Raw genomic sequence first — 24255 nt, forward strand, 5'->3', positions numbered from 1 at the left:
TTTGCCCCATTTCCATACTGGGTCATTCATTCTCAAGCCTAAAACACTGTTCATTGCCCACCCTCCGAAGGGCTGCTGCTTGCCTCTCATCAGGAGGTGTGCCCAGAATAAAGGCTAATCCGGAAGTACTCACAGCTCCACATCTGGGGAATGGAATCTGACTTTTGCACAGTCTGGAAGCAGACCTTTTTGGGAGAAGCAGTGGATTTTGGGAGAAAAATGGATCCTGTCCATTTTTAACTCAGAAAAAGCACACCTTCAGGAAATTCTGAGATACACTTAAGAGTATCTTCCTATTTAGGCAGCAAACAAACAATAAAAACCATTCTTAGTTCATCGTATTTCCACCCAAATGCACGTGTGCGAAAAATCTTGCTGTTTAAAGGTTGTCTTGTATTTAGGATTGTGTTAGCTTTTCCAGTTGAAGATTGCAGCTGATTCTCCACAGTGCAGTGCTGAGCTGCAGCTCTACTCTTGTCACTGCTTATGGAACGAGAACCCCATTGCAGGTATAACTGGGGTGGTGACCTCACAAAAAATTATAGTCCATTATAATGCAAACCACTTTGTTTTGTGTATTATTGGGTTGTGCAGACAGTATAAGCAGAGCCTCATTGGATCACATCACAGTTTAATTTGTTGAGCATTCTTTGCAGTAAGCTCAGCAGTTGGCAGATGCCGGTCTGTGATTCTCAGCACTTTTCTGCTCATGACCTCTGTGGTCTTTTCTATGATCTTTGCCGTCTATGTTGTCAGTTCCAGCTTCCAGGAAACTCGTCTGAGTTCTGCAGCTCTGTTTCTAGGGCAACTGTCTGTAGTAACATATTGTCTGTCTCTCTTCTTCCACACCGCAAGAGCCATCAGAGGAAGAGGGACAATTTGTTACTACCGACAGCCAGGGTGGTGTAATGGTTTGGGAGGTGGACTTAGACCTGGAAAATCCAGGTTCAAATCCCTCCTCAGCCGTGAAGCTTCCTGGGTGACCTTGGGCCAGTCACTTTCTCTCAGCCTCACCTACCTCACAGGGTTGTTGTGAGGACAAAAGGAGCAAAGCAACCCTGAGCTCTTTGGAGGAAGGGTGGGATAAAAATGTGAAAAATAAATAAATACTGCCAGTTGCCCTGAAAACTGAGCTGCAGAACCCTGAAGAATTTTTCAGCTATTTTCAATGCTGTGCTCCAAACTTCTGCAGCACCCCTGTGGCCCTTTTGAAGCACACTAGTTGAAAATTGATGTCTAGGTGGTCAGCTAGAAACTGGCTAGTGGTTTGTGGTCTTCTTCAACTCACTTGCATAGTTACGTTATTTGGCAATTAGGTGGGAAACAGATCCCCACACACACCCCACCCAGAAAGACAGAACAGTTAATGGTTGTACCAGAACCATATCTTGCATCATGGAAATTATTATAAAACTATTTTCCCACAGTAGTGGTGAAAAAATAGTGTTTTTCTTTAGGAGCAGCGTAATCATTGAGAGCCTGGAAACACCTACTAGGTTTATCTTTACTAATGTGTCCTCTGGGATGTTCCTGCCTTCTTGTTGAATGAGAAATTCCTGTTTTGTAGAAGGCTGATGGACACTGTGATATATGATATATGATTAAAAAGACATGCCACTTAAATTGAATTGGTTGAAAGCAGTGTTTAATGTCAGCATGTGGCTGACTTCAGTTTTCTAAGCTTGCCAAGGACACGTTTAGTTTTTCATGCAAACTTTTTCAGCTGTTACCTTCTATGCAAAATGGATGACTTGGATGAAACAACCAAATACAAACATCCTTATATTTTGGAAAATACTAATTTTGGATGATGATGATGATGAAATTTTTGCACAGTCAGATGGCTTGTTTTATTCAGACATTGAGTCCTTGCCAAGGGCCTGGGATGCCTGACTTTTATCCTATTTTGATATTATAAATAGTGTTGCAAAATGTAAGCAGCTCTTGGATGTCAAATGCACAGCTCTTGGAAATAGGTTGGCTGAGCCCCTCCCCCTTTTTGCATCACAATTATTATAAAAGGTAAATAAGAAATATCCAAGCTTTATAATTATTTATAAAGGTATGAACTGAGAATCCACTGGATTAAAACATAAGTTTAGTGTTCAAGAATGTAAATTGCAGCTCTCAAACATCTGAAATTTATCATATGTAGCATTTACATTAAGCAAACTTGGCTGGCCCGTCTATATGGAGAGCAAAGACGTGCGTGCACATTATAAAGACTGTATTATGCGCACTCCAGGACTAACTGCAGTGTGCTCCAGTTATCCTACCCAGCAGAGCTCCTGCTGGTGCATATGTTTGTAGAAGGCAGCCGTGGGCCTTGTGTATACATTTTTGATCATAAAGATTTCTTCCTTCTCTCCCAGACTTGCTGCTTTCCAACAGCTGCGTCCCATTCCTGGGCTCGGCGGAGGGGCTGGATTTTCGGACCCTGCTGCTGGATGAAGAGAGGGGTCAGCTGCTGCTCGGCGCGAAGGACCACATTTTTCTGATCAACTTGGTGGAGTTAAACAAAAACATCAAGAAGGTCAGTTAACTCGTGGACTGTCTGTACAGGTTGCCCAGTGGATTTGTTTGTAGCCTCCCTGCCCTCCCGTTGGCAACAAGTATGTGATGCATCACTGCAAGTACATAATCTCTTAGCCTCCTGTCGATGGTTTGCTTTTAATACACTGACTGTCAGCAAGCGTGACCTCTTGGAGCAGCAAGGCAATCTCCTTAGACAAAAACCACTTGGGTTTGGGAATGAAGGAAGTTGCTTTACTCCCATGTCAGAGTGTTGGTCTCTCTAGCACAGGCTGGCAGCAGCATGTCAGGATTCTGGCCAGGGGTTCCTCTGTGCTCTGTCTGAAAATGCCAGGGACCGAGACTTCCTTCAGGAAAGCACAGCTTTACCCCAGAGCAATGGCCCTTCCTGTCCTGTCTTAAGAACATCAGCCCTGCTGGATCAGGCCAAAGGCCCACCTAGTCCAGCTTCCTATACGGCCCACCAAGTGCTTCAGGCAGCACACAAGGCAACGAGACACAACTGGCGTCCTGGTGCCCTCCCCTGCATCTGGCAATCTGAGGTAGCCTACCTCTAAAACCAGGAGCTTGCACATACCTACCACGCCTTTAATTTGGAGGCCAGCAAATGGCAACACCTCTTTCCTTTCTTATCATGCATTAAGTTCACAAGCTCCAAATGAAGTTATTTCCCATTTAACCAGGTTCTTTTCTCAGTTACACCTACCCACTACCCACAGGTTTAATTGGTCAAAACATTTGCGCCTGACGTTATCATCTTGTCACACTTTTAAAAACAATTTTTCCAGCGTAGTGTGTGGGGTGTCTGTGAGCATCATCATGCTTGCAATGTTGGGAGTCTAGTGAGACTCTTTAATCTTTCTCCAAGGTCTTGATAACAAGCCTTCCTTGGCCAATGATTATAGGTATCCAGGGCCGTTTGAGCATAAGATACATTACAGCGGAAACTTAAGGATTAGGTTTTTTTAAAAGGATTTACTGGACTTAAGGCTGAGGTTTTTTTTAATTCCCAGTGATGTGCCTGGGTCTGCCGTATGCAGGTGTCCCATACCTGTGGATTCAACCCACACCGGATTGAAAATATTTTTGAAAATCACAACTATGACATCCTGGCTTCTGTTTGCGGCCGCTGTGTTTTAGCCAAGTGACGCACCTGCACCTCTTAAGAGCCAGAGTAGAAGTGTCAGGCTGCTGGGGGGGGGGGGGCTTTTAAAGAAACCTGTGCTGCTTCTCTTAGCCAGACTGCTGAGCCATGCTCCCTTCTTGCTCTCAAGCGTCATTCTACATTTCATGCCAAAGCGACTTCAGATGTGCACCCAGCATATTCTCCTGCTGCACGGATGTTTGCAGCACTTCCAATAGCAAGTCAACAAACATTGGAGTGGGATCCTCAGCTTGGCTTTTTTTGCCTGTGGTTAGTGACTCAAGGGAAGAAATTGCAGCCTCTGTTTATGGTTCTGCAGCCAAGCCTGTCTATTTCTGATAAGCTCCTCTGTGAGGCTGATCATGGGGCATCTCCACAGAGCCACATATTTTGAAGTGCTCTAAAAGGTAAGCCACTCCTTGGAATGGTTCCCCTTCTGTAGCAATCCCGCTGGGATCTGCGGGGGCGCTTGGGTCCTTTTGGCAAATGGCCTGCCTATTTAAGCGCTCCCGTGTGGATTTATAGGTCTGGCTTTCTGAGCTTCTGCCTGCCTGTCATTCCCTTTCGTTGCTCTTTGTAGCTGCGGCCTGATCACAATATACCTGCCATCCCTGCTGCTTTTGTGTATATCAAGCTCACTTAAAAGGCTGCAGTGCTAGCCAGGTACTCCCCAGTAGCACATAAGTGTCAGAATGTGGTGTTTGTGCTGTGCTGTGTTTAGGCTGGCCTTGGTTTGCATTGGCGCAGTGCCATGAGGCTCTGCTCCAGGCCTTCCTCTGTGTGAGGAAACCGCACGCAGTGGGAGCGACCAGGGTCTGAAGGGGGTCCTTTGTGCTCCTTGGAATTCACAGTCGACTGACAAAATCCATCCCTTGCAGGTATCCTCTCTGAACCAAAGCAGCACATTAGCATATGAAATGTCTTCCTGCCAGTGATCACTGGTTCAAATGGTTCTGCAGTGTGATGACTGGAAGAGGGGACTCTGACACCTTTAGGATGGACAGGGTCCTTTGAAGTGGGAACTGGGTCTGTGGACCAAATAGAAGCCTTTGAATTGTTTAGGCTTCCTCAAATCTGAATTCACTCAAGTCTCATAAATCTCATGAACGTAGGTCAGTATGCAGAGGCAATCACTCAACTTGAGCGACTGTGTAGGGAAGCATTGACCTATGCATTATCTAAACCAATCCAGTTATAGTGGTATGTTAGTAACACGCCGAACCTTTCTCTATTAACATTAAAAATGAAAGGACAGCTGCATCTATGTCACAGGTGGTTACAGCCCATCCATCTTGTGGCCTATTCAGTTTGCCCACAAAATTATTCCCCCAAGTTAATACATTACCACAGTAATGTAGTAGGCTATGGTTAGGTAGGAGTCATTCTTACATAGCATATGGACAAAAAAAATCTTAGGGCATCTAAAATATTTATCTTGAAATACGAGTAGTTGCCTATTTTATGAGACCAGGTTCCTCAGGAGGGTAAGCAAGGATAGAAGCCCTTGCAATTATTACTATGAAATTGCTCGTAAGATCCACTCAGGTCTGCAGTAATGCGCCTGCTATCAGGGACCTGCAACACTTTGACAGCCTGCCAACCTTGAGACGAAGCCAGCCAGGAGCTTGAACTACATCTGGCTGAAGAGATAAATTCCCAGGAACCTTCTTGAGCACAGTCTGTTTTCGTCTCCCATCCTACACACTGAGATATTAGATAATGAATGATCGCTCCTGGGACATCTGGGTTATGAAACTTGTGTCTGGGGTTGAGAAATTAAGCTCTTTGTAGAATAGTTGTGTAAATTATTCTTCTTAAGGTTTATGTTGCTGGTGAGAGAATGTTTTCCAAGGAAATACATTTCTCCTCACTTTTAAGAGTCTGTTTCTTGTAGTTTCCCAAAATAATGAACAACACAGATTTTCCTTTTATCCATGTAATTTACCAGGAATGATAAAATCAAATGTTATAGCAAATTAAACACACACACACACAGAACGACCATAAGATGGTGTTTGGTTGGCAACCTTCAGTCTCGAAAGACTATGGTATAAGCCTACAGCACCTAGTATTCCCAGGTGGTCTCCCATCCAAGTACTAACCAGGCCTGACCCTGCTTAGCTTCCAAGATCAGATGAGATTGGGCATGTGCAGAGTAACAGATGGTGTTTAATAAAATGGAAAAAGACTGAAACTAGTACTTGAAAGATCCTTTCTTAGGTTTCAGTAAAAGCATAAAGAAAGTAATCAACTTTAAATCTCTTTAATGTATTTATAATCTAAGACCCTGGTTTAACATACTCTAAACTGCATTATGAAAGATTACTGTGAATTAGCTCCATTTAATGTCTTATTAGGCATAGATAAGTGTTTGCGTAAAGTGCTTTCTGTACTGGCCATCTTGGAAGAGACCAATAGATATCACCACCTTGTTGACAGAAATGACAACTTGTTACCTCTCTAATGGGCATCAAACCTTTTTTTAAATCAATTTGAAGAATTGTCTTGATCTTTGGGAAGGTCCTTAGTTGGTCTGGTGCTTACACAAATTGTGATGCTGGAATACGGGTTAAGTTGCACTAGGAGGCTGGCTCGGCCTTTATTCTTCTTTGAATGTAAACCAGAAAAGTAGGGTACTTCCGTTAGTCCTCACGAACAGAGCAGAATGAGCATGAACTGGTTTATTCAGTGCAAGCAGGACTCTTGGGCACATCAGAGTTTGCTAAATTGTGGACTGAAGTGGAATTTAGCAGCTCATGCTTAAACAGATCAATATTTGAGGCAACCTCAAGTACAAAAAAATGCACATTTCGTGGCGGTTATTTTCCAGAGATGTGGGTATTTGTTTTGATGTATCTGATGGCGATGTGCTTTGTCAGCCGACGCTGTCTTGGCCAGGAACTGCTTGGTCACTGGATGCCATTTCATCCAGCGATGACAGGCGCAAGTCAATGAGGCGTCACAGAGCCAAAAGCAGCCCAGCTTTCATATCACTGAACCTGGTCTTCAGCACAACACTTTTAAGTAGAGTCTTTTCTCACATTCTGCTGCCTGCCCTCGAGGACTGTAGTTACTTGAGTAACCAAGTGATGAGGGAGGTTGTGACATCTTGTGCAGGTGCAGCTCTGCTCCAAATGCACCTTCAATCTGTCAGTGAGCCTCTTCACCTCAGAGGAATATGAGGCAAAGTACACCTTCCAGTGGCTGCTTCTGTGCATTCAGGAAGACTGTCACTTTGCAACTCCCATCTTTTAAATGGAAATTGGAAACTTTATTTTGAAATGCCACTTAGCCTTTTAAAAATATGCTGTTTTATCAGCTCCTTCATGAGTAGTCTCTTCTGACTTCAGCTATTTTTGCAGGGCAGTCCCGTCCTGTGCATTCTACTCTGAAGTCAGCCTCCACTGTGTTAAATGGGACTTGCTTCCCGGCAGCCATAAATTGTGTTTCGTTGTGACTTTTGTGTGTTTACCTAATGTTGATGGCTGCCTTGGGGTTGTCGTGTGTTGAGAAAGGCGGGCAATGAGTTTGAATGTTCGATAAATGCACCACTTCAGTTTAAAGTCCTTCCCCATAGATAGGTGGTGATGTCACCCTCCAGGTACTATCCCCTCTGTCAGCAGCCTCCCTATCCCCTTTCACTCCTCAGATTTGCGACAGCTACAGAGCTGGCAGAGGTCTGAAGAGACCCGTTGTGGAGCAGGAGGCTTATGGAAGGGTAAGGGGATTTGGGAGCCCTATCCTGATCTCTTCAGCACCTGCAGTATGAGTGTACTGCTGGTGCTGGGTGTTATAAAGCACCTTTACTGCACTGGGTGTCGTAAAGCATGTTTACGGCACCGTCTGGGCAGGGAGTGCTGGTAGTGGCCGAGCACCAGTCAGCGCTGGGCCCAGCGCCAGATAGATGGATGCTGCCTGGACCAAGGGAAAAACTCTGGGCGGTAATCAGGTTTGTGGGGGAGAGGGGTTCTCGAATGGGGGGTGGAACCTGTCTGGGAGGGGTGGGTGGGTTCTGGTCCACCATATCCTATCCTCCATGTCAGGCTGCAAAGCCTAACACGGAGGCTTTCAAGTTTGCGCCCGCAAAATAACCAGCACAGACTTGAAAAGTCCCATTGCAGGGCTTGGGCCTTCCCTGGGGGAAGGGGATGAAAATAGACGTCTGGCAGATCCAGCGATGCCACTGGATGCAGCAGTAGCCATTTTGGTGTTGCCGCACCTTGCAGTGGCACTGTTAGGATTGAGCTGCACATCTCCTTTCCCCTCCAAAGCTTCCTGGTCCCCCCTGCTGGATATAATGTGTTCCTTTTCAGCAATGCTGTACTGGGTGGGGGGGGGGTAGGTTTGGGCTGCAAGTCGTCTTGCAACTTACTCTTGGTCTCAGCATCTTAAGTTTTAGTGTTTTGATTTAAAACAAAATATTATTTTTGTGAATACTACATATTAACTGTATTATTATTATGATTGATTTTAAAAATCATCAGTGCAATCCTATGCATGCCTACTCAGAAGCAAGTTCCACTGTATTCAATGGGACTTACTCCTGGAAATGTCTGTCTAGACAGCAATCTAAAAGTTTTTACACTTTCACATTAATAGAAGTAAGAGTTCTGATGGGGAAAAAAGCAAAAACAAATTCATTCTTTACCTTTAAATGAAGCAGGCGTATGTCACAGCAACCAGCATCTTGGAAGGTATTTTTTCTTTGAGACCGAGAACCAGTCTAACTAAACTAACTAATCTATATGCGGTCCAATCGGAAGCATATTTAGTTTGAAACAAGCTCTGCTGAGTTCAATGGAACTTGTTTCCAGTTTGTGGGAAATGTTGCCTTCGGATAATAATTCATTTAAAATCAATTAATTCTGATTATTTTAGAATACTTTGTTATTGATAATAAAACTTAATTGGTAAATTGTATAGCGTGTGCTCTGCCAGAAACATGACTCAGTGCTGTGCTTGGTTGTGCTCTGGTTCTAACAGTGTGGCTTTAATTAGAAGCTCCATTTCTGCTCCAGTGTAGAATAATGCAGAATCCAAGATGTATATTTGAAAACAAAGTGCTGCAAAGTGGATTTTTTTATCTTGCTGATCAAAAACATATTAGTCCACTTTTTATTAAGGACTTTTATTTTCTTTCCGGTCACTAAATTTAACAAAATATTTTTGGAAGTATTTTAGGCCTGATAAGCTTTGAGATCAAAGATGTGCATTATAACACTCACAAAATTGGAAGGAAGCTTTGACCGTGGAATCTTCCAAATAAATGCTATGAAAGAAAAATAACCAAAAGTGAGACAAGGGAGGTCTTTAGAACCTACACATTTTTTGGTTACACACACTGAAGTGTTACAAAAATTAATGAGATTCAAGGCATGATCTGGGTCCTGAAGTTTGAAGAGTGGGGAGGGGGCACAGATGTGCGTCCTGAGAGTGGAGCTACAGTTTGTAACACTAAGATGCTGCTGCAAGCATATCCAGTTTCAGCCCTTTCATGTAGTAGCTTTCTGTGTTGTATGACATAATCATGTATCTTTCCCTACTTCACATAATAGACCAATTGTGGAAGGAGAATGCGCAATGTGATAAGATATCGCAATTTTGGATCTTCTAAATATCACATTAAAAATTACATGTTTGTGTAAGAATAGCGCTCTGCCCGGCTTTCACCATTTGAGGTTGGGGGATGGGGTAGAACGGGACAAAATCCTGGTCGTGTTTGTATGGTTTGCATCCTAGATATGAAATGGGTTGCAAAGCTAAAGTTCTTCTGCCTCTGAAGGAAGCTCTTGGTAATTTCCCTTTCGCCAGCCAACTATAAGCAACATTGCCCTGCCAGCCTCAATTGACCTTTACCTGGCAATGCTAAACAATATTCCGCAGGCTGTGATTAATAATCCTATCAGTGTGCTTAATTGAGACACCTGACTGCACACCGATACCTAGTTAGTCGTGATTGACTGTAGATCAGATTCCCCAGCCAGAATAACAAGGAGTTGACTTGCCTGTTGTGAGATGCCTCTTTTAGAAAAATGAATGCCTTCATCCCTGGCTCTTGAAAACAGGAGGAAGGTCCCCACCAGCAGGAATGCTTTGCACATCCCTTCAGCTTTCTAGCGAGACTGAGGACATCTTTCCTTTCAGAGACATTTGGGGAGGGTCATTGATTGACTCGGATGGAGTTTCTCCTTTAAAATGTTTTGCAGGGATCTTAGGTTTCAGCAGATGCTGTTTTAAAGGCTTCCTGGTAGAAATGACAGTTTGCTGCTTTGAATGTGGAAAAAAGGATAGTATAACTCTACCCTAATGAAGTTAAATGGGGCATTAGCTTATTCTGTCTCATTCCAAACTTTTTGACAATTGATGCTGTTTTTCCCCCCAGACAGTGTCTGAACCAGTATGAAACCCAAGTACAATTTGCACCATTGGACCATCAAATATAAAGAGAATGTGGCTGTGCGTTTAGCCTGAGACCTCCTTAAAATACAGCCATACTTCATGTTTAACACATCCCACTTGGATATTTTGTGCTGGTAGACCAGAGGTCTGGCCCTGCATCTAATTATTCAGTATTCATCTTGCAGAATGTTGCTGTGGCCCTGCATCTAATTATTCAATGTTCATCATATAGAATGTTGCTTGTGAGTCATTTCTTAGAAAATCTTTCAGGTGCATAAAGTTTGTGTTTGTAGAAGATGCTGTAGATTAGCCAGGGGGTGTGGAAAGAGGAACAGCTGCATTAGTTTGACCTGATTGGCCCCTAGTGGTGGTCATTGTGTCCAGTTCACTGGTGTGCTTGCTTCCCAAGCTAGAGAAGGAGAAGCAGAGACCCTTGGGTCTATCCTTTCTTGCGTGCACAGCTGTACTTCAAGATGCGTAGTGTACTCCAAGTTAGCTTTGCTTGGAGCGCCTCAGGAGAAACACGGCAATGCCAGTCTGACAGGTGAAGAAATGCATGTGGCTGAAATAAAGCCTACAGTCTTGTGAGCCTAAAACACATCTCCGGTTCTGTCCATTACAGATACTTTGGCCTGCAGCAAAGGACAAGGTGGATCTATGCAAACTAGCTGGGAAAGATGTTCATGTAAGTACAATGTGTATTCACATGGCCCTTAGTTGCACCAATATATACTAAGCAATTGCTCCTCCCCAGATCCTTCCTGTATAGGATTCTGCTTTAGGGCATTGCTGTAACTCAGTGCTGGAGCTGTATTTTGCATGCAGAATGGCCCAGGTTCAAAATTTAAACTATCTGTATAGGGCTAGGAAGGATCCATGACCATGACTGTAGACAGCGCTAAGCTAGATGGACAAAGACAGTGGAACTCAGCCCGAGGCAGTTTCACATGAGCATATATTTCATATTGTTGCCCTCCCCCATCTTGCACTTGAGCCACAATCCACAGAAGCTGTGAGCTTCTTTGGGAGCTCTGGAAATTTTCAGGGAACTTTCCTGAAGTTAGTTCCTTATTTCCTGTGACCTGGTTGCAAACTGACCACAGCACAAAAGATTCATCAAATGAGACCTCAGACTTCGTTTCTGTGCGTAACTCCTGCAGGGGGAGAGGCTCAGGCATCTTTGTGCTTGCTTGAAATGCAGCAAAGACACATAGCTGAGTGAGATGTTCATTCATTGGTTGGGGGGGGGGATCAGCCACCTCCCTCTGCCCACTCACTTTGAGTGCTTCACCTCCTTCTCCCTCTATTGGAAGAGGAAAATGGGGAGGAAGTGAGGGAGATGCTCTGACCCACTACTTCTCTCCTCCCTCTTCTTCTGCTCTGCCACCTCTTTTTATTCCCAGTCAAAGGAGTGAGGGGAGAAGTGGCTGGTGTGTAACCAACTCAGGGTGGGCACGTTTGATGTGCAGCCTCAGGTGACAGGAGGTCTTGGGTCATCCCTGTGCAGAACTGGCAGAAGGCTTTTCCGGTTATGCAATGGCTCCTCGATTAAAAACTCAAAGTACCTGTTGGGATGGAATCTAGCTGGCTTGGTCCACTTGTGGAAGGCTTCCATCCCTGTAATTTTTTTTGAGTTCTGAGAAGTAATAAAAAAAGTTGCAAGGAATTGAATTTTTCCCACTGTAATAAATGGGAAGTGATTGAAAAAAAAACACAATCTGAATTGAAATGAAGCAACTAGCCAAATGCGGATGAAGCAAATCAGATAGTTACAAGGAGCCAGTGAAAGGCTGGCAGCATCTGCCTTTGGGAGAATTCTCAGAACAGACTTGAGGTTTTTTTTCCTTTTTCCAAGAATGTCCCCAGAAGTCTCAGAAAGACCCACCCCATTCTAAATTGAAACGACAGGGCTGCATTCATAACTACTTCATGGTAGATCATGGCCCGAATCCTAACCAACTTTTCAGCACTGACACAACTGTGCCAGTAGGACATGTGAAGCACCCTGCTGTGTGTGTGTGTGTGTGTGTGTGGGAGGGGGGGTCATGGAGGCCTCCTTGCTCCCAGTGTGGAAGGGATTGTCACTCCCGAATTGGCCTTTTCAGCCACACTAGACGCTGTTCCAGAACCACCATTCAGAGTGCGATAACATAGTCTTTCGAGACTGAAGGTTGCCAACATACCTCAGAGCTGCATTACCCTTGGATTGGTGCTGGAAAGTTGGTTAGGATTGTGCCATTTGCCCTATAAGTAGAGGGTGGTATAAGTCTGCTTTCTGCTCATTTTGTGCAACAAAACACCTTGTAATCTGCAAAAACAAACAAACAAACAAACAAACTGGGAAATCTGCAACATACATACAAACATGAAGAAAGGACTGGACTGGACTGGGGGGGTGCATAGAAAATAACTGTGGTTGAATCTGCTGACATTATACCACCTATGTATAATGTATGTATGTATACCACCTATTTTAATCACCTTTAAAAGTGATTATAATTTATAGTTATAATTTATAAAAATGAGCCCTTGGATTAAAAACACGTAACACCTTCTGCACTTTTCCTCCTTGGGGGGGGGGGGGAGAATGAAATCTGTGAAAAATGGATGATGGTTAAGAACACCTCTGCCTAGAAGTAGTGAAGAGTTGCACAGTGTTCTTGTAGCTCCCATTCAGATAAATTGTGGGAGAACTTTCTTTTGGGTAGTCCTTTAGGACTATCTTTGGGTAGTCCAATTCAGGAGGACTCCTCCCCAAGTGTAACACCTGGAGACTTTTGAGAGAAGCAGGAGGGGTCCCAGTGAGAAGAGTGGAATTTCTCAGAGGGGTCCCACATGATTCTGGAAAACTGTCAACGCAGGGCCTCCTCCAGAGTAACATTTCCCCTGGGAGGTGCCAGTGCTGTCCCAAAGGAGGTGCATAGCATTGGTTAAAATGGAATGAGGCAACATACAGCACGTGGAAGGGAGGAGAACATTGCCTGGAAAAGAGCACATACTTTATGTACAGCCCTAAAGCAAACTTTGTGTTTCTTCCCTGCTCTGGGGATGATGCTGTTTGTGATTTCTGAGGTGCCTGAGAGGGAGGTTCTGCACACTGGCTCTCTTGAGAAAGAGCCAGTCCTGCCCTGAGACTTGCCGGGCGGAGACCTTTCTCCAGGTGGCTTTGCATCTTTCTGGGCAGTGTCCTCGTACTGGTCAGTTTGGAGTGTCGTCTGTCATGAACAGTTTCCGCCTCTCTCTCCACCATAGACAGAATGTGCCAACTTTGTCAGAGTCCTCCAGCCTTACAACAGGACGCATGTTTATGTCTGCGGGACGGGCGCTTTCCACCCAGTCTGTGGCTACATCGAGCTTGGAACACACAAAGAGGTAATTTAATCCACTCCCAAATGGGGCATGACAAAGAATGGCTCTGACTTGGCCCTGCATCCGCCATTCCCATGGAAATACTGTCTATGAGCATATAAAAAATGATCTGACAGGCCCTTATGCAAACAGCCGGGTAGTGTTAAGTTCTTACCAGCCGTGGAAGACCTCAGGTTCTCACATTTTTGTTGTGTGCCTATTGCATGTTAGCAAACCTCTTTGCTCTTCTAACAAGGTGATTAATATGGTTCTGTACAGGGTCACTTTTTCAAATGATTAATGATGCAAAATCTACTACTTATATGTTAATTGATTTTTTTTTTGTTTAATTTTGATTTTATCTCGTAAGCCACCCTGAACCTTATGAGAAGGACAGGATCAAGCATTTTAGAATAAATAAAGAACACTTTTTATCCAGACATCTTACAGGACCTTTCCCCAGCAGGAGGAGGTTGGGAGTTGAAAGAATGTCACCTTTTCCATTTCAAGAGGCAGCGTTGTGTTGTGGGTAGAGTGTTCAATTTGGATTTTGGCGACTCTGGTTCAGAAGCCTTGCTAAGCCCAAATGTGCTCTGGATTGCAATCTCTTTACTTAAGCCTGTCTTCATAAGATGGTATCAGGGTAGGTGGAATGGGAATGGTGAGGCAGAACACAAAAAATGGCTACAGAACTTGGTACTAATAGATGTTCTCAGTAATGGCTGTCTGTTTATGGGAGTAACCCTGCTCTTTTGCCATAGAGCTGAAACGCGATGAGCAGGCCTATGAAATCAGTCTGTTGCCAGACTGGATCGCTTCAGATCACAGTTGGAGGACTGAATATTGGGGAGAAACATATTGGGGCCCAGCTCACTCCTTGGCATTCTAGTTTTGTATGTTCAGGGGCTTTATTCATAAGAACATAAGAACAGCCCCACTGGATCAGGCCATAGGCCCATCTAGTCCAGCTTCCTGTATCTCACAGCGGCCCACCAAATGCCCCAGGGAGCACACCAGATAACAAGAGACCTCATCCTGGTGCTCTCCCCTACATCTGGCATTCTGACTTAACCCATTCCTAAAATCAGGAGGTTGCGCATACACATCATGGCTTGTACCCCATAATGGATTTTTCCTCCAGAAACTCGTCCAATCCCCTTTTAAAGGCGTCTAGGCTAGACGCCAGCACCACATCCTGTGGCAAGGAGTTCCACAGACCGACCACGCGCTGAGTAAAGAAATATTTTCTTTTGTCTGTCCTAACCCGCCCAACGCTCAATTTTAGTGGATGTCCCCTGGTTCTGGTATTATGTGAGAGTGTAAAGAGCATCTCCCTATCCACTCTGTCCATCCCCTGCATAATTTTGTATGTCTCAATCATGTCCCCCCTCAAGCGTCTCTTCTCTAGGCTGAAGAGGCCCAAACGCCGTAGCCTTTCCTCATAAGGAAGGTGCCCCAGCCCCGTAATCATCTTAGTCGCTCTCTTTTGCACCTTTTCCATTTCCACTATGTCTTTTTTGAGATGCGGCGACCAGAACTGGACACAATACTCCAGGTGTGGCCTTACCATCGATTTGTACAACGGCATTATAATACTAGCCGTTTTGTTCTCAATACCCTTCCTAATGACCCCAAGCATAGAATTGGCCTTCTTCACTGCCACCGCACATTGGGTCGACACTTTCATCGACCTGTCCACCACCACCCCAAGATCTCTCTCCTGATCTGTCACAGACAGCTCAGAACCCATCAGCCTATATCTAAAGTTTTGATTTTTTGCCCCAATGTGCATGACTTTACACTTACTGACATTGAAGCGCATCTGCCATTTTGCTGCCCATTCTGCCAGTCTGGAGAGATCCTTCTGGAGCTCCTCACAATCACTTCTGGTCTTTACCACTCGGAAAAGTTTGGTGTCGTCTGCAAACTTAGCCACTTCACTGCTCAACCCTGTCTCCAGGTCATTTATGAAGAGGTTGAAAAGCACCGGTCCCAGGACAGATCCTTGGGGCACACCGCTTTTCACCTCTCTCCATTGTGAAAATTGCCCATTGACACCCACTCTCTGCTTCCTGGCCTCCAACCAGTTCTCAATCCACGAGAGGACCTGTCCTCTAATTCCCTGACTGTGGAGTTTTTTCAGTAGCCTTTGGTGAGGGACCGTGTCAAACGCCTTCTGAAAGTCCAGATATATAATGTCCACGGGTTCTCCCGCATCCACATGCCTGTTGACCTTTTCAAAGAATTCTATAAGGTTTGTGAGGCAAGACTTACCCTTACAGAAGCCATGCTGACTCTCCCTCAGCAAGGCCTGTTCGTCTATGTGTTTTGAGATCCTATCTTTGATGAGGCATTCCACCATCTTACCCGGTATGGATGTTAGGCTGACCGGCCTATAGTTTCCCGGGTCCCCCCTCTTTCCCTTTTTAAAAATAGGCGTGACATTTGCTATCCTCCAATCTTCTTGCACCGTGGCCGTTTTGAGGGACAAGTTGCATACCTTAGTCAAGAGATCTGCAACTTCATTCTTCAATTCCTTAATAACCCTTGGGTGTATGCCATCAGGGCCCGGTGACTTATTGATCTTTAATTTATCAATGAGGTCTGAAACATCTTCTCTTTTAACCTCTATCTGACTTAACTCCTCGGTTAGGAGGGGCCGTTCTGGCAGCGGTATCTGCCCGAGGTCTTCTGCCGTGAAGACAGATGCAAAGAACTCATTTAATTTCTCTGCCATCTCTAAGTCTCCTTTTATCTCCCCTTTCCCTCCCTCACCATCCAGAGGGCCAACCGCTTCTCTGGCGGGTTTCCTGCTTCTAACATATTTGAAGAAGCTTTTATTATTCCCCTTAATGTTGCTGGCCATGCGTTCCTCATAGTCTCGCTTGGCCTCCCCTATCACCTTCTTACATTTCTTTTGCCACAGTTTATGTTCCTTTTTATTCTCTTCATTAGGGCAAGACTTCCATTTACGGAAGGAAGCTTCCTTGCCCTTCACAGCCTCTCTAACTTGGCTGGTTAGCCATGCGGGCACCCTCCTGGATTTAGTGGAACCCTTCTTTCTTTGCGGTATACACCTCTGCTGGGCCTCTATTACTGTTGTTTTAAGCAGCCTCCATGCATTCTGGAGAGACTGGACTCTTTTTACCCTCCCTTTCAACCTCCTTCTAACCAGCCTCCTCATTTGAGGGAAGTCCGCCCGTCGGAAGTCAAGGGTTTTTGTGAGAGATTTGCCTGGTATTCTTCCCCCAACGTGCGCGTCAAAACGGATCGCAGCATGATCACTGTTCCCCAATGGCTCAGTAACGTTTACATCTCTAACCAGGTCCTGCGTACCGCACAAAATTAAATCCAGAGTCACCTGTCCTCTGGTGGGCTCCATGACTAGCTGATCTAAGCCACAGTCATTCAGCACGTCAAGAAATCCGGTTTCCTTATCGTGACCAGAACACAAATTGACCCAGTCAATATGAGGATAATTGAAGTCCCCCATGATTACAACCCTGTCCTTCCTTGTCACCTCCCTGATCTGTTTCCTCATTTCAAGGTCCCCATCCGATTTCTGGTCTGGAGGACGATAGCACGCCCCCAGTATTACATCGCTGCACAAGCCTGGTAATTTAACCCACAGAGATTCTACGGTGGAGTCGGACCCACCTTCAATCTCTACTTTGCTGGATTCTATCCCTTCCTTAACATAAAGGGCCACCCCACCTCCAACACGCCCCTGCCTGTCCCTCCTGTAGAGTTTATAGCCCGGGATTGCGGTATCCCACTGATTCTTCGCATTCCACCAGGTTTCCGTTATGCCCACTATGTCAATATTTTCCCTTGTCACCAGACATTCCAGTTCTCCCACCTTTGCTCGTAGACTTCGGGCATTCGCATAAAAGCATTTATACACGGAATGCCCCAGGATGGGCTGCTTATTCGCTCCTTTGTCCCCGCATCCTCTCATCGTGCCAAATCGTCTATCACATCCCATCACCCTACCTTTCCCAATTTCTTCTCCTACCCTGCCTTTGTCTTGTTGTTCTCTAACCTCCCCATCCTCATCCCTATGGGATGAGGAGTCCCGAACCGGATGCCCCTCGGCTCCTGTCGGCCTTCCCCCAGGGATCAGTTTAAAAGCTGCTCTGCCACCTTTTTAATGTTATGCGCCAGCAGTCTGGTTCCATTCTGGTTCAAATGGAGCCCGTCCCTCTTGTACAGGCCCCGCTTGTCCCAAAACGTTCCCCAGTGCCTAACGAATCTAAACCCCTCCTCCCTACACCACCGTCTCATCCACGCATTGAGACCCCTGATCTCCGCCTGCCTAGCTGGCCCTGCGCGTGGAACAGGTAGCACTTCAGAGAACGCTACCTTTGAGGTCCTGGCTTTCAGCTTCCTGCCTAAAAGCCTAAATTTGGCCTCCAGGACCAAATTCAAACGTCCAAACGTCCAAATTCAAACGTCCAATTCCTCCACCTGCAGTTTCAGCTGATTCAGTTCTAGAGGCAATTCATCCCACAGCTCTGTATTAGTTTTAGCAGCTGATTAAGGGAGGTACTGCAGTTTCTGTCCTTGCCATCTTTATGGGGTCATGGAAAACCATAACACGGTCTGAAAAGGAAGGTGTGGTTACTGTTGATCTAGGATGATATGATGGCAGAGAGATGACCCTCATCCCAGGCAAATCCTGTCCATCTGCATCCACTGGTCAATGTTTTCCATGGAGAGAGCAAGCGATCTGTTGACTCTTCCCTGTTCTTTCATAACTGCTCTTAAGCTGCCCCAAAGTATGCCTCTTTAACGCAGAGGGCAGTCCAGAAGGAGCCTCTGCGATCCTATTGTACAGTGAACCGAACAGGGGAACTCTCCACTTTGAATCCACTGTAAACTTCATGTAGGAGGATTATTTACAGTACCAAATAGTCCACTGTAAGTAAGTCCAGGGGTGTGGTGGGGTCCGGAGAAGGGCTGGTTTATCTGTAATCATTGCTAGAGATGGAGGTGGGAGAGATGAGCCATTTCCTTTCCCACCAGTTTAAATCTCAGGGAGGTCTCTTCCTTCCTAGTCATACTGCAACCTGCAACCACACAGCAACTCAGAGTTAAAGTGGGTCCTATCCATTCCCCATTGTGCCAGGTGGGGAAAGGAAATAAATCTGTGACTCTCGGGAAGTGGGGCCAGGGTCTTTCTCATCTTCCAGTGTGCTTTTTATTTTTCTGCCACCTACCTAGAAGCACACATCATTTCCCCCAATAGGTCACATTGTTCTGCTCCTGCTTCTTAAAGCTTGTAATCCGAGAGCATTGATTTCTTGGCCTTGCCTTTCTGTGCAAACTCCATTGCTTCCTAGGGCTGGAAAAGGGAACATTTGTTTATTTTAACACTGTAAGCAAAAAGTGGGTTATTTCCTGAAGGCCAACGCTCTACCATCACAAAAAGCAAAGGAGGGAACATGGTAGGTTTTCTCTGTGTAAGAGTCAGGCTGCATTACAATGCCAAATTCTTTTCTTTTCATTCTGCATCGTCCAAGGGCCAGATAACAATTATTCTCATTTTTGTGATAACCCAGCTACACAGTCGTGATTGGTGGAGTCTAGACTTTAATCTCCTGTTGGGGAAGCAAAGGCTCAAGAAGTCCTTTTTTCCTCTAATGAGCTTTGCATACCTGCTGGTTAACCTCTGAGACTGGCCAACTACCTGTGGTCTGATGCCCTGCCGTGGGAAGAGACGTGTCTGGCTGGTGGGCAGGTGCCTTTGAACCTAGGCTTAAAGCTATGTAAAACCTTCTTCCCCCCATGGGCCACATAGTTCAATATAATGAGAGTAAATATCTGGGCCTCTTGCCATGGAAGTTAATGCCAAATGTTATCTCAGTTCCGTGGAAGCAGGCTGGCTGTACCTTCTGCTCCAGTAAGCATACAGACATAATAATGCAAGAGCCACCTTGTTGGCCAAGCATCCATCAGCCTGTCAGAACTGGCAGTGACATCTGGAATTCAAAAACATGAAGCCCTGGACCACAAACAGCTACTTCTACAGTGGCTGAAGTAACAATTAGCCAATAGTCTCATTGTGCATGAACCTCCCCCCCCCCCGTGTTGTGTCATAATATTTTAGTATGTCTTTCACATCAGCTCCTTGAATTGCACCTAAAGCAGATTGGTCACCAGTACAGGTGGCACAGCGGACACCCAACAGAAGGATTGTCTCAAGTCTGTCTCCAGCCTTCCCTCAGAGCCCATTTAGTGTGGCTGGATTGCTGGCTTCACCAAACGATCGAGAGCGCCTTCTGCAAGAAATGTACAGAGGAACTTTTGGGAACCGTGCTGTGGCACAGTCAGCTTGAATTCCTCACATGCACACCCCATGCCGGCTTTTAAGCCTCAAGCTCACCTTTTAGTTGGAATGTCATCAACCAGTTTGGTCTCGCCAGTTGAATGCATTGCGGAGTTATGAAGTTATAAATCTGGACATGAAAGGAGGATGTAAGGCAGCTATGGAAAATCGCAAGATTCATAAGTCAGGCGGCTTCCATTTCATGCACGGCCTTCATGTCTGAACTCAAACGTCTCTTTGCTGTAACGCCAGGCTAATGAAGCACCCTTTGTGTTGCAGGAGGTGGTGTTCAGGTTTGATGCCCAGAACCTGGAGTCTGGAAGGCTGAAATGTCCCTTTGATCCTCAGCAGCCCTTTGCATCTGTTATGACAGGTGAGCTTTCAGTACGGTTGGCGATCACCCCGTCCTTGCAACTCAGGACAGTTTAATTTATGGGCTGGCGTGTTCAGTGGGTATGAGACTCATTTGCAAGGCAGGAAGCCCCTAGTTCAGGGGTTCCCAAACTTTCGGTGTCATGAACCACCTTCTCCTCCTCAGTGCTCTTGGCAGTCCTGCAAAGCCTTAATGGAAGGAGGAGGAACAGACAATTTATTACTACAGGCAGTTGCCCTGGAAACAGAGCCAGAAACCTGAAAGAGTTTTTCCAGCAACATTCAACTCCTGTAGCAACTGCAGACCTTTGAAAAAGGTTGAACCTGCGCACTGGTTGAAAATCACTGCTTTGAACGCTTGGTCACAGTGTGTGTGTATAAAAAGAACATGACTAATCTTCAGCTTTTATTCTCAGATAATGAGGTTGATCATTTCTGATCTGGACCCTGTCAAGGTCACGACTCCCATTATTTTTTTTAAGAAGGCACAACAGAGACTGTTGCAGGATTTTTAATTGCTATCAAGTATCCTTTTCCGTCTTGAAAAATTATCCTTTTGTCTTTAAGTCAAAAGTGATGATTTACTAGAATGTGAGTAATTCTACAGTTTATTGTCCTCTGCCTGAAATGTCAAAAGGGGAGGATTCTTCGCTAGTTGACTCAGTGGAAGTATAATAAGAATATATTATGTTGCATTAGAGGGTGAAAGGCAGGCCAACAATAGAGCCTAATTGGATATATTGCAGCTAAAAGTGTTTGAAAATATCCTGTCACTTGGAAGTGAAGGACTTTCACCCAATCCTTGAACCAATCCCCTGGTGGTGGTGGGGATTTTTCCTTAGTAAGAGATCAGGCACATCACTGATCCACAGAGGCCAATGTGTGGGGCTGCCAACTCTCCCCTTGGAACACTTTGGAGGGATAGCATCCAAGACAAATGTAGCCAGTGGCATGCCTTTTTTTTTTAATAGGAAGGCAAGACGCTTGGTTATGCCAAATGAGAACATAGCCTCCCAGGTGGTTTTGTGAGCCTTGTGCCTGATGAAAGCCTACTGTTGCCAACTGTAGGAAATGGACCTGAGCCATGCCACTTTTTGTGTCATGGTTATGTCACCATCTGATGTTCATCTGCTCTTCACTGTACAGTACATGCTCTCCAAGCTCTTTGCAAGAAAGAACAGCCGTGCAGGAGATCAAAGCACAAGCCAGGTGCTGACAGGGCCTTGTCATCAGAGCTTAAAACCAGGATGGGTTTGGTCTGTTAACCCTGCTGATTTCTCAGTCATTGAGTGTGTCCATCAGATGCAGGCCTTAATCACAATCTTCATTCTTCATCATGACTTTACCTTTCAGAATTTGCTGTTGTCATTGCACCAGAGGCCTGTGGTCTAAAAGGCACATGCTTGCAAATGACCACCTTTTCTATCTTCTGTGCAGTTTACTTACAACAGGAAAATGTGGCAGAGTAGCCAGAATATTAAGTACATTAAGCATAATTTTTTTTTTTTCATTGAAAGAAATGCTATAGAGACCATTTGATGTGATGCTAAAAATATCTCTGCCACCAGAAACAGCAGCAGTTGTGCATCTAGCACTCCCCTTCCCTACTCTCTGGCAAAATCTTTCTTGTGTGTTCTCCCCAGTCCCACAGAATGGTCTGGTGTGGTAGTGCTAATCTTTGACTAGATGTTGCAAACAAACAAAGGGAATTAAACACACAGCACCTCTTTTCAGTGTTGATTTCTCTTTCATGGTCGCATCTGGTTTGGCTGTGCATAACGTAAAGTGTTAGTCAGGGAAGAATTTAGGCTTATTTCACACTACATAAAAAGTGTTTTGAAAGTATTTGTCCTGCCTTTATTTGTTCTGCTTGTCTTGGGACTTGAGGAGAGATGGTTCCACTTAGATGCCATTAATTCAATTATGTTGGGATTAAATGAGCATAAGCAGAAATAACAGTATCAATTCCCACCTATTTTTGCTAAGTATTTTTATTAATTATTGTTGTCAATAAGCATGACACATTTTTATTGTATTATACACTCATACCTATAGAACGGGCGTCTTTTCTTTCAAGCAAGCATCTTCCTGTCACCTAGTTAACTGTTTTTGGAAGCCCAGCATTCAAAATGCGGGTTCTGGTTCACAGCATTTCAGTGAATGCAACTGAGTCATAGAAGTCGTCTTCAGGATAACACATAATCTTTGTGTGCAAGAAGACCACACCTCTGAACCTGGATAATCAAGGAGAGGCCACGTCACTAATGCTCTGCCTGGGAGCATCTCCAAAGTGTTTTGCTGGCGACTGCTGAAAATAGAATGCCAGATTCCAGACAGATTCATTCCAGGGAGGGGGACGACATGTGTCATGTTCTAGCACAGAGCTGCTCTTTTTGAATCGCATGTGTGGTGAGAATAGGTGTGATTTGATCTGCAGCCTTGGTCTGAAATGATGTTGTTCTGTCTGTTCTCTTGCTTGCAGATGAATACCTTTATTCTGGGACGGCCTCTGACTTCCTGGGCAAGGACACTGCTTTGACACGCTCTCTGGGCTCCTTGCAAGACCAGCATTACATCAGGACTGACATTTCCGAACATTACTGGCTCAGTGGTAGGAGGCTAAGCTTGTGCCACCAGGGAATGTCTGGTCTCCGAGTCTGCCATTTTGTAGCCCAGAATCCTATTGTTTTATTACATTACGTGACTGTGCATAGAACTGCAGACAGTTTCCACTTTGTGTATTTCTGCCTAGATTCCAAGGCTTTGGCTGAACACGTTCTGTGCAATCGGTGAACATTTGGTCTGTCCCCATTTTCCACAACATAAAGGACCAGTCTGTGTTCATAATAGACACATAAATGCACAGCTGCCCCTGCAGTCAACAAATAACTGCTTCCTTCTATGAGAACTCTGCATGCTGATGCTCCTTGGCCCATGTGGAGTTTCTTTCTCACAGCAACCCTGCATGGTTGATCAGGCCTAGTCTTGTACTTTATCACTGTGGATATTTTGGTGCTTTGAGCGCAGATCTATAGATTACAACAAACACCACTGGCTCTGGTTCTGTTCTTTAATTCTGTGCTTCCAGCCCTGGTGTGAATGACCACTACTGTAAGGGCCCAATCCTGTTGGGCTTCTATGCCCTTGGAGCACATGTTCTGAAAGCACAGTAAGCGTTATAGCAGTTGCAGTCTGAGACCGTCCATTCTATACAGCTGGGCCACTGCTGTGAGCAGTCATGGCCACACGCCAGCAGCCACTGGAGAAGCCCCAGTGCCAGGAAGTCAGTGCGGAGGGGATGAGGAATGGGGCAGAGGCCAGGGTGGCAGTGGGGGGCTGTGTCAAGGCTGGGAAAGGAGCAGTGTCAGCGGCTCCACTGATATCCTCTCTCCCATCCCGGCCTCGATTCCCCCGGCCTGCATCCTCTTGGACTTGTGCCAGCAAAATAGCTGGCCAAGACCTGAGCAGACTCATCAGGGCAGTGAACAGACATTCCCTTACACGGAGGTGGCCTCTGGGACCTGAATCCCCCTCCCTTGTGGGATGCAATCCAGGCCTGGTTGGTGCTGCATTGGTGCTGGGGAGTTAGGATTGGCCTGTAAGTACATACTAGAGCAGTGTTTCTCAACTCTGTCCTTCACCATACCACTTCCCAGGGTCCGCCTATTCAAAGCACCACTGGAAGAAACTGGCGATGACATCATTGCCAGGTACTTCTGGGTTGGGAGGCAAGATGCGACGTGGCAAGCACCAATAAGAGGCTCCGAGGAGACGGGAGAGCTCTTTCAAGCACAGAAAAGTATGCTTTGGAGCTCTACCCACTGGGATAAGCCTCCTACTCTCATTTGTTATGTTGCTTTGCTGGTCTCACTGCTGGATGGCACTGAGACCTTTGTCCCAGGGGTCCTGCAAGTACCACCAGATACCATCACTGGTAGCACTGGTTGAGAAACACTGTACTAGAGAATACTATATTAATGTCCAAAATTTGATAGAACAAGAATACCTTGTGGAAAATGCAGCCAGGTATTCTTGTTCTACCAAATTTTGCCATACGATTGAAGAAAAAAACCTTATGGAATGTATTTTAGAATTGCTGAGTGATTCCTTTGAAGCTTAGAAGAGACTCCAA

The 24255-nt window shown here is 45.3% G+C and overlaps 1 protein-coding gene and 1 pseudogene across 1 annotated transcript in view; one reads left to right on the plus strand and one right to left on the minus strand.

Moving 5' to 3' along the window:
• SEMA3D (semaphorin 3D) overlaps positions 1 to 24255 on the plus strand; it is a 92460-nt gene that overhangs the window by 10860 nt on the left and 57345 nt on the right. Inside the window, exons 2-6 of the mRNA XM_066633607.1 lie at positions 2373 to 2533; positions 10698 to 10760; positions 13328 to 13447; positions 20031 to 20124; positions 22606 to 22734. Of these exons, the coding sequence (XP_066489704.1) occupies positions 2373 to 2533; positions 10698 to 10760; positions 13328 to 13447; positions 20031 to 20124; positions 22606 to 22734 (567 nt within the window). The remainder of the gene's footprint in view (positions 1 to 2372; positions 2534 to 10697; positions 10761 to 13327; positions 13448 to 20030; positions 20125 to 22605; positions 22735 to 24255) is intronic.
• Positions 5730 to 5843, minus strand: LOC136657671 (5S ribosomal RNA; annotated as a pseudogene).

This window comes from Tiliqua scincoides, chromosome 7, assembly GCF_035046505.1.
Source record: "Tiliqua scincoides isolate rTilSci1 chromosome 7, rTilSci1.hap2, whole genome shotgun sequence".
Taxonomy (NCBI): domain Eukaryota; kingdom Metazoa; phylum Chordata; class Lepidosauria; order Squamata; family Scincidae; genus Tiliqua; species Tiliqua scincoides.